This window comes from Orycteropus afer, unplaced genomic scaffold, assembly GCF_000298275.1.
Source record: "Orycteropus afer afer isolate SDZICR_OR568_19922 unplaced genomic scaffold, OryAfe1.0 scaffold00194, whole genome shotgun sequence".
NCBI classification, from domain to species: domain Eukaryota; kingdom Metazoa; phylum Chordata; class Mammalia; order Tubulidentata; family Orycteropodidae; genus Orycteropus; species Orycteropus afer.
The window spans coordinates 4,758,533-4,769,819 of NW_006921781.1; the positions used below are offsets into that span (position 1 = coordinate 4,758,533).

Sequence of the window (11,287 nt, forward strand, 5' to 3'; positions counted from 1 at the left end):
TGCATAAGCAGTCCTTCTTTCTCCCATGATTGTTCTCTCCAAGGAGTGTATCTACTTGAGGTAAATGTTCAACTCATATGACTGTATTTTTTTTCACTGGAATCCACTGGTGTGAGTTCAATTCCAGACCTGAAGGATAGCTAGGGGCCACAGTCTCAGTGGTTCCACCAGGCTCTATCAGACCAGCAAACCTGGTCCCCACCTTTTTCTTTTTTTCACAGCTTTCTCTGTGTTGGTGGAATCTCTGTGTTGGCTTTTCTCTGTGTTGGTGGAATCTCTGGTGGGGAATCTCTGTGTTGGCTTTTCTCTGTGTTGGTGGAATCTCTGGTGGGGATGTGGGTGCAGGTCTCTCTTCATTGTGAAGAGGATTTGCAGCTGGGACAAGCAGGTGTTGTCCATTCTCTGTCATTGATCCTGTGTGCAGGAGCTATTGGTGCTATTTATCTGTTGTGTGAGATGGTCAGTAGTAGCTATGGCTGACTAGTGGAACGTCTTTATGTTCCTCCCATTGGATGAGGCAAGGGAAAAAAAAAGAGAAGAAGAGAGATGAAAAGAAAAAACAAAAATCAATGACAAGAAATAGGGGAAAAGGAAATAGAATATAAGAAAAAGAGAGAAACAAAAGTGGGTAGATGAGAGGGATGAAGGTTTGGCAAAAATGAAGGAATATGAATAGGCAATAGGGCAAGTGACCAGATATAAAGAAATAAGATTGGGCAAGAGGATAGTAGAAAAATGAAGGGAGGATAAGATATTTAACGAAGGGTCCCTCCAGTTATGCTCAGCAAGTGGCCCTGTGAACTGGTTGCTGTGGTAGAATCTGCTCATTCACTAGAGCACCTGTGCAGAAGAAGGGAGACTGACACAAGAAGGAACCCCCAGAGGAGAAAGTCAAAGCCTGTTTTCTGTGCTTAGTGTGAAATAACTCAGTGATGCAGGTGTGGAGAAGGACAGCTGCAGCCCCTGGCTCCATTTTGAGCAGTCTGCTTATGATGGCATTCAGCCCTCAGTGGAAGTCCACAGTTCAAACCCACCAGCTGCCCCAACAGTTAAAGGACTGCCCTCCTCTGCATGGCTCCACAAGTCCTGAAATCCCAGGCTTCAGTTCCATTCTGTGCTAAAAAGGGTTGCTAAGAGTTGGACTTGAGCCCACTACTGTGTGTCCAATTTGGGGTTCTGTTAATATGGAGAGAGTTTCTCTTCCCTTTCTTCCACTGCCTTCCAGACTCTGCAGCAGCTTAAACTAAGGGGGTCCTACTCCATTTTCCAGTACAATCTTCACCCCCACTCATGGCTTTAGCTCACCTTAAAGTACTCCTTGTGTGACTATCCTGTATCCTTGATGACTGTGGGTTCCCTGAAGTGTTTTATTTTTCCTCCTCCTCAACCTCCTTTGTATTTCTAATGACTTCTCTTCAGCTCCACCCACTGGGCCAGTTTTTTATTTTTCCCAATCACTTAACCTGCTCCCTTTCTCTGTCTTCACTGGAGCTAATACTTCATCTTCTCATTAGCTGTTCATAATTCCAGTATCATTACTTGTATCGGTTTACTGAGTTTCTCAAAATCTGTGTTGATAGAGGGATCTGGCACACAGTCTGTTAGTAAGACTTCATCTTAACCAAGCTGCCAAGGCTCTGTATAAATCTTAATGGAAGCACACTGCCTCATCTTTCACCCATAGAGTGGCTGGTAGGTTTGAACTGCCAGTGTTTTGGTTCACAGCCCAATGCTTTAACCACAGTACCACTAGAGCTCCTTCTATACATATTAGAATAACTAAATTTAAAAAGACTGACCATACCAAGTGTTGGGGGAATATGGAACAGTTGGAACTCTCATACCCTTCTAGTTGAAATGTAAAATCATATAACCACTTTAGCAAATAATTTCCAGTTTAAAAAAAAAAAAAGTTAAAAATATACCTACCATTATGACCCAGACATTCCATTCTCTGCCTAGATATTTGTCCAAGAGAAATAAGAATGTTCTCCCACTGGAAAATTGAAAACAACTCAAACATCCATTAGTTAGAATTTGAACAGATAAAACTAATTGTGATATATCCATATAATGGATTGCTGCTCAAAATAAAAAGAAAAAATAATACATTAATATACACAACAGCATGATGGATCTCAAAGTAATTATGTTGAATGAAAGAAACCAAACTCAAACCAAATTCACTGCTGTTGAGTCGGATCTGACTCATAGTGCCCCTCCTTGGGTTTCTGAGGCAGTATCACTATGGAAGTAGATTGTCCAATCTTCGTTCCAATGAGTGGAAAAAGACAGAAGACAGAGTAAAAAACAGTGTATATTGTATGATTTTGTTTATATAAAATTATTTAAAATACAAATGAATATATAGTGACAGAAAGCAGATCAGTGGCTAAGAGTGGAGAGAGAGGGATGGATTGCAAAGCATGAAGAGGAAACTTTCGTGGATAGTGAATATGTTTAGTATCTATCTTAATTGTGATAGTCTCTTAAGCATGTAAGTACTTCAGGCTCATCAAATTGTAAACTTTAAATATTTGCATTTTATTTATATCAAATATACCTCAATAATGCAACAGATAGATAGATAATTCTAGTGAAAGGGTAGAAATAGATTGAAGGAGGAAAAGACTAAAGCCAGGGAGAAAAGTTAACAGTCTATTACGTTAGTGCAGAAAAGAGAAGAGATATTGAGAAATCAGTGGAAATGTCATCTCTCCCCATATTGATTAGTAGGGTTGATAGCCTGTTCTGATTGGCTGGATATGTGTCCCTCTTCTGACCATTCCATGTGCATTATTCAATCACTCATTGAATAAATATTTATTGAGCACCTCTTTATGCCAGGCATTATTTAAGCACTTGGAAGACAGTGGTAAATAAGATAGATAAGGTTCTTACACCTATGGAGCTTTAGTTTCTAGTCAGGAGGTAGTGATAAATAAACAAAAAGAAGATAATTTCATAAATGGATTTGTTGTTGTTAGGTGCTGTTAAGTTGGCACCAACTCACAGTGGCCCTGTGTACATCAGAGTGAAACATTGCCCAGTTTGTGTCATCCTCACAATTCTTTCTATGCTTAAGTCCATTGTTGCAGCCACTGTGTCAGTCCATCTTATTGAGGGTCTTCCTCTTTTTCACTGACCTTTTACTTTACCAAGCATGATATCCTTCTCCAGGGAATGGTCCCTTCTGACAACATGACCAAAGTAAATGAGATGAAGTCTCCCATTCTTTATTCTAAGAAGTATTTTGCCTGTACTTCTTCCAGACCAGATTTGTTCATTCTTCTGGCAGTCCATTGTATTTTCAGTATTCTTAGCCAACATCACAATTCAAAGGCATCTTCTTTGGTCTTCCTTATTTGTTGTCTAACTTTCACATTCATATAAAGTGACTAAAATTACCTTGGGAGCTAGGTGTATTTTAGTCTTCAGAGTGACATCTTTTCTTCTTAACACTTTAAAGAGGTCTTTTGCAGCAGATTTGCTCAGTGCAATACATCTGATTTCTTGACTGACACTTCCATGTATGTTCATTGTGGATCCAAGTAAAATGAGATCTTTGACAACTTCAATCTTTTCTCCATTTATCATGATGTTTCTTATTGGTCCACTTATAAGGATTTTTGTTTTCTTTATACTGAGATGTAATCTGTACTTAAGGCTGTAGTATCTGATCTTCATCAGTAAGTGCTTTAAATCCTTTTCACTTTCAGTAGGCAAGATTGTGTCATCTGCATATTGCAGGTTATTAATGAGTCTTCCTCCAATCCTAATGTTTCATTCTTCTTCATATAGTACAGCTTCTCAGATTATTTGTTCAGCATACAGATTAAATAAGTATGGTGAAAATGTACAACCCTGATGAACACCTTTCTTGATTTTAAACCATGCAGCATCCCCTTGTTCTATTGGAACGACAACCTCCTGGTGTATGTACAGGTTCCTTATGAGCACAATTAAGTGTTCTGGAATTCCCATTCTTCACAATGTTATCCATAATTTGTTATGAACCACACAGTTTTATGCCTTTGCATGGTGGATAAAACACAAGTAAACATCTTTCTGGAAATGGTATTACCAAGAAAATACAATAGGGTAAAGTAATAAAGAGTAACTGGGGCAGGAAGGTGAGTGCCTAATTTATATTATGATACTGAAGAATAAAATAATAAAGAGGAAGATCTTCTGAGAATAAAGCTGAATTGGGGAAAACAAGGCTCAGCAGCTAATAACTAGGAATGGAGAATTCTAAGACAAAGGGAATGATAGTTCCAAATTCTTTTAGGTAGGAGAAGGAGTGGGTAAGGCATTTGGCTGCTAACCAGAAGATTCATGGTTCAAACCCATCAGCTGCTCTATGGGAGGAAGATGAGACAATCTACTTCCATAAAGATTTACAGCCTTGGAAAACTGATGGGGTCACTATGAGTTGGAATAGACTCAGTGGCAATGAGTTTGGTTTTTGGTCTTTTAATTGGGAAGGAACTATGCATATTTAACATATAGGAGGCTGGAACATCTGACTGTAGTAGAAGTTGAGAGGAATGGCAAAGTACGTAGGGACTGAAGCATATATGGCCATGTAAGCCACATTAACTAATTTATAAGTGCAATGGGAAACCTTAGGCACTACGCCACCTAAGAGAAGGGAGGAATTAAGGATGGCTCCCAAGGTAGTACCATTAACTGAATTTGAGAATAAAGGATTGTGGTAATTTGCATTTTTGTCTCAATTCCTTTTTTTTAACTTTTATTATGGTGAAAACATACACAACATGACATTTGGCAACATACCACTTCCACAATTACAGCTCAGGGATATTGATTACATTTTTCATGTTGTGCCACCATATTGCTATCTTTTTCCAAAATATTCCACCACATTTTTGGTCTCAATTCTTCATCCTTCCCTATATTCACATCCTTTGCCACATGTGTTGTTTTGCAATGCTGTCCCAGAGTGTCTGGGCATACTTCTTTGACTCTGAGCTTAAGCATGTGACTAGCTGGGATGTTAGTAGATATGGCTCCCACTTTTCCACATCTGTCATCATCACAGAAGGCTGGTGGTTCAAACCCACCAGCCACTTCTCAGAAAGAAGATTGGGCAATCTACTTCCATAGTGATACTGCCTCAGAAACCCAAGGAGGGGTCGCTATGAGTCGGATCTGACTCGACAGTAGTGCGTTGTTTGTTATTATTTATACCTCTGTTTGGGGAACTATCACATAGGTGTTATGAATCTGATTTGAGGTCCAGTGGTGCCTGATGCTGGTAGGGAGTCAGGGTAAGGTCTGGTGGTATGTGCCCACAATAAGATTAACTAAGGAATAGGGCTCCACAATCATCATCAATGGAAGCAGCAGTCAAGATATCAGACAACATACTGCACGGGGCATATCTGCTGCAAAAGACCTTTTTAAAGTGCTGAAGAGCAAAGATGTATCTTTGAAGACTAAGGTGCACCTAACCCAAGCCATGGTATTTTCAATTACCTCATATGCCTATGAAACCTGGACAGGGAATAAGGAAGACCAAAGAAGAGGTGATGCTTTTGAGTTGTGGTGTTGGGGAAGAATGCGGATAGTACCACGGACTGCCAGAAGAACTAACAACTCTGTCCTAGAGGAAGCACAGCCAGAATGCTTTTTGGAGGCGAGAATGTCCAGACTTCTTCTGACCTACTTGGGTCATGTTGTCAGAAGGGACCATTCACTGGAAAACAATATCATGCTTGGTAAAGTGAAGGGTCAATGAAAAAGGGGAAGACCGTCAATGAGATGGACTGACACAGTGGCTGCAACAATGGGCTCAAGTATATCAAGTATTGTGAGGCTGGCACAGGACCAGGCAGTGTTTCGTTCGGTTGTGAATAGGGTTGCTGTGAGTTGGAGCCGACTCGATGGCACCTAACAACAACAATAAGGAGTGTGGCCCACAAGGGGAGACGGGGAGCAGAGATGATGTTGCATTATCCAGCATTTGGCTATACAGGATGGGGTCTGGGAGCCATTTTGGGGAGCTACAGCCATGCCTGGTGTGGTAGCTATGTTTGTATGTCAATTTGGCTGGGCCTGGTTGAGTCGCTGGTAGTAGTTATTCCCCATGATGAGACTGGCAATCAACTCCATGGTGGGATTTACCACAAGCAGCTGAGTAGCTACCATGGGGATGTGATCTGCTTCCTGTACATAAGGAGAAGCTTTGGGATGGGTCTCTAGCCTATGGCATGCTTGGACCCTGAATGTAGCCGTACCATTGCTCAGCAGCCTGCTATACTCTGCTGGCCTTGGGACTTACAATAGACTTAAGTTAATGGCCTGCCGTGTGGTTTGGCAACATCGGGGCTGTGCCTTTTTACTTGTCAAACTTGGGGCTTCTCGGCCACAGCAGCCAGCAGCTGAGTGAAGAAACATCTCTAGCTCCAGTGGGCCAGGAGCAGGAGGCAGGGCTGCACACCAAGGTTGAGGGGCTTTCACCCAGCCCCTAGAGTCTGGCACTTTGAACTTGGACTTAAACCCTCCAAATTGTAAGCATAAACTCCTGTTTGTTAAGGCCATCCCATTTGTGGTATGTTTCCTGTCAGAATGGCACTAGGTAACCAGAACACCTGGTACACTAGCCAACCCCAGCTGATCCCAGCCATGTGAGCAATAAGCACTATGTTTATGTCACTGAGGTTTTAGGGTTGTAGCAACAGATAACTGATACAAGGGGAAACAGATTTCAGGGGACATGGACTTATTCTGATTTATGGGTATTTTAATAGAGGAAAAGATTCAAACAGTGTCTCCAGAGCTCCTCAATAGAAACACTTATTAAGACTTGAACAGGACAAAGACAAAGTCTTCAGGGTGAGGGAAACCATCAGCATGTATGCAGTACAGAAAAGCTGAATGGAGTCCACTGAGTCACAGCCATGGGGCTAATTATATATGATTGAAAACAAAGGAATCACCACAAAATCATGATTGGTGGCAGATTAATTCATCATTGTTGCAGCTGGGACTACAGAAGTGGGGAAAGGACCATGACTGGTATACATACATAATTGAAGATAGAAAAGGGTTACAGAATTAATTCTGGATCTTGACTACCTGATTAGGTGGTAGTCAGGATATGACTCATGACTATGTGGCCTGAGTCTTAGCCATAAGGCTTCAAAACAATACCAGGACCCCAACTTTAATTTAAATCAGAAAAGGATGCATTCAGTCAAGTTCCCTAGGTCTTGGTGCGAGCATACTATACCTCCAACTATACTCTTCCTGAGTGCAAACTGCCCTTCCCTAGGTTTGTCCTGAAACTTGTCTGTGCATGGCCATAATGCTGGTTTCATGGTCAGAAAGAGCTCAAAGGGCATCTGAAACTTTTGTCAAGCCTCAGAATGGAGCTAGGGCTCCCACTGTAGCTCAAAATGGAGCTAGGGCTCCCACTGTAGACCACAACCCTCCACAAACCCAAGTGCTTTAGAATTTAAGCTCTAATACAACATGAACAATTTGAAATGTTCAGTGACATCTGGGTCTTGAACTCAATGGGCACTTAGATTCTATGAATCACTGGCATATATATCAGGGAGCTGAGCTGTTAGGTGTCAGAGTGCCTGATTAAAATAGTGAGCCAAAATGAAATAACAGTGATCCACTTAATCACTTACTGCAATTACATAAGCAAGAGATTAAACTCTAAAAAGGCACCAGCTCCCCCTTTCAGTATTTCCCCAGAAATGACCCTTGTGCACCTGGGCAAGGGTCAGGTGGATTAGCACACATGTGAGGACCCATTGCACTGCCAAGGCTCCTGCAGTTTTAGGGACCTCAGGAGTCAAGAGGAGGGCAAGGGGGGAAGGCTAGTAGAGGAAAAGTATCAAGTACTGAATCAGAGTTATGAAGTGTCTTCAAGGTCTCCCCCACAACACACTTTTGCCTGAAAAGGAGGCATCAGCTGAGGCACCTGAGGAAGGTGTCTGCCCAGGGCCCCAGTAAAGATGCCACTGTGTGGAGTTGTCTGGGCTAGGAATGCACATATGCAAAAGAGCATAGGCTGACTCTTTGACTGCAACTCCCTCCAGAGACTGCAATGCATGCCTGTGCCCCAAGTCTGGTTGGGCGGGGGTGGGGGTGGGGATGGGGGTTGGGGGTTGGTGAGCAGCTTTCATCCTGAGGCCTGTCAGATAAAGCCTTTGTAATCACCTGTAGTCCATCCTGAAAGATCACACATAGGTTATAGGTTTTTGGTCAGGAGCCAGACTCCTCAGTCTCTGTAGCTCAGGCTGTGAATATAGATGAGGTTAACTAGTGAAAATATATAGAATGAGAAGAAGAATTTATATGACTGAACCCCGAGGAAGACCTATATTTGAAGGACTCATTGAGATTGAGAAGGAATGCTCAGAGACATCTGAGGAAAACCAGAGAAGAGTGATAGTGTGAAAACCAGGTTTAATAAGAAAGGACTGCTTAGCAATGCAAATGATTCAGAGAGGCAAGGTAGAGAGCATTACACTCATTTTACAAATGAGGTTTGGATAGGGGAATTGAGTTACACATGATCATCATTCTAACCAGTAAATAGCAGTATGGAAGCTAGAACCTTGATCCTTTGATTCATAACCTAGGGCTTTATCATTTATATCATACTGTTTTTCTTCAGTGTGTACTTACGATCCTCATAAACACATTATTAGAATAATTGTAAAGTATATTTTACCTATGAAATGTTAAGACAAAATAATACAGTTTTAATATTTAGAATTACATGACCATTAAAAAATGAGAACTATGTAACTCTGGGTTTCCTCTGAGATTATATATATTTTTTTTAACTTTATTGCATGTTTCCTTCTATTTATCAATTTTTCTATAGCTGATAAATATATTGTTTTATATTAAGCAATTTTCCTACATGCATTATGCATTAAAACAATTACTTTCCTTTCATGTTTAATATCATGAATTAATAATGAAACTATTGCTATATATTACAGAATGAGCTTCATGAACTTGAAATACAAATAGCATCTGTCTCTGCAGAAACTAAAGACACAGAAAGGCAAATTTATCAGCAAGATGCTGCCATAGAGAATACCAAACTTCACTGTAGAAGCCTGGAAACTCAAATCAAATCCTTACATACAGAAAATGTAAAGCTTCAGTTTGACGTAGAAGCAGCTCAAGAAGATTTTGAGGAACACATGATAAGATATAATGCATATTATGCAAAAATGAAAGCACATAAAGATAGTTTGGGAGAGATAGAAAGCAAATGGTCATTCATGATGGAACTTTATGAAAAACGAGATCTCGTTAAAAAACTAAAGACAGAGAAAGAGGAACTTATGAAAGATCTTCAAAATCCAGAAGGAAATCGGATAAAGCAAGTACAGGTTTGAACTATCATCAAAATTTTTTTTTTATTATACTGTTTTTTTAAGTATATGATAAATGTATCCTTAAGTTATGTATTAGAACTTAAATTCTAAAGCGCTAGGGTTTGTGGAAGGCTGTGGTCTGCAGTGGGCTCCCTGACTCCATTTTGAGGCTTGACATAACTTTCAGACGCCATTTGGGTTCTTTCTGACCATTAAACCAGCATTGTGGCGATGCATAGACATATTCCAGGACAAACCTAGGGACAGGCAGTTTGCCTTCAGGAAGAATGTGGTTGAAAGTAGATTATGCTCATACAAAGAACTAGGGAACTTGCTTGAGTGTGTCCTTTTCTAATTTATATTAAGATTGGGGTCTTGGTATTGTTTTGTAGCCACCTTGTGGCTAAGACTCAGGCTGTGTGATCATGAGTCACAGCCTGTCCAGACCACCACCTAGCCAAGTAGTCAAGGCCTAGAACCAATCCTGGAAACCTTTTCTATCTTTAGTTATATAGTATCCAAATCATGCCCCATCCCCTCACTTCTATAGTCCCACCTGCAACCATGAGGAATCCATGCGCCACCAATCATGTTTTGTGATGATTCCTTTTTATTTTGACCATATATTATTAGCCCCATTGCCATGACTCAGCAGACTCCATTCAGCTTTCTGTACTATGTGCATGTTGATGGTTTCCCTCATCCTGAATGATTGCTTTGTTTTGTCTTTGTCCTGTCCAAGGCTTAATAAAAAGTGTCTCTGTTGAACCTATTTGAATTTAGGGTCTCTTTTCCCTATTACAGTTACTAAAATACTCATAGATTCTCTAACTACGTTCAAGAACTAGTTTTCAAAATTTTTAAATTTTAGACCAGTATGTGAATTATGTAGCAACTATGCCAAATATGCAAATGCATAAAGGAAGCATCCTAATTCCCCTGTGGATTTATAAAAATATATAGACAAACAAAATCACAGTGAACAATTAAACTATTTGTTGAAGAAAGTGTGAATCACAAAAATGCTGAAGCCCTAGCTTCTAAGCTAATGGATTCAGACCAATTCAAATCAATTTAGTATGCCTAATGCTGTTATGCAAACAATATGAATTAATAATTGCACCTTAAGCATGTTTCTATTTCTCTTTCTATTCTCTGAAGACAGTGGGAGATACAAAATTAAAACGTCTATCATTTCTTGCTAGAGAATTAAAAAATATCCTTTATACTGTTGCTGGGCAATTGCCACCATGACGACCACTTTCCTTTATGTGTTGTTTTCATTTGGATTTTAGTTCTAAGTTTTTAGATCTAAGCTTTTTTTTGTTTAAATGACAGTTCTTTATTCTGTATATCTAAAAAATAGAAATAATATCTTAATCCTATGTATCAAAATTAATTGTTATAGCTAGTTTTGTTAAATTGCAGAAACACTAAAAATTTTAGATTTATATTGGCCATTTTTGTTTGACTTGTATATTTTAAATTTTTTTAAAATACAGGAAGACATTACAAAGCTAAGTGATAAAATTATAATGATAAAAGAATCTCTCATTGAAAAAACATATTTTCTTGAGAAAGAGAAAAAGACACATGAAAAATTAAGAAAAGAAATAGAGGTAAGTTTTTATTATCTGGATTTTACTATTTTATGGACTCATTTCTTTCTTTCTTTCTTTTAATTGTGCTTTAGGTGCAAATTTACAGAGCAGAATTTTACATTCAACATTTTGTATAAATTTGGTTTCACTCCCAAATTACCATCCTCAACCCTAACCCACTCTCCTCTCCCTTCCCAGTAAACCCCCTCACACCCCATGCCCTTCTTTTTTTTAATGCATTTTATTGAAATATAATTTATTTATAGTGAAATATACAAAACTAAAGTGACAAGGATCAATGCATTT

The 11,287-nt window shown here is 39.5% G+C and overlaps 1 protein-coding gene across 1 annotated transcript in view; it reads left to right on the forward strand.

The window, feature by feature from the left end:
- Window positions 1–11,287, forward strand: part of CCDC122 (coiled-coil domain containing 122) — a 92,537-nt gene that overhangs the window by 19,418 nt on the left and 61,832 nt on the right. The window contains exons 3-4 of the mRNA XM_042781912.1: window positions 8,997–9,395; window positions 10,883–10,999. Coding sequence (XP_042637846.1) covers window positions 8,997–9,395; window positions 10,883–10,999 — 516 coding nt within the window. The remainder of the gene's footprint in view (window positions 1–8,996; window positions 9,396–10,882; window positions 11,000–11,287) is intronic.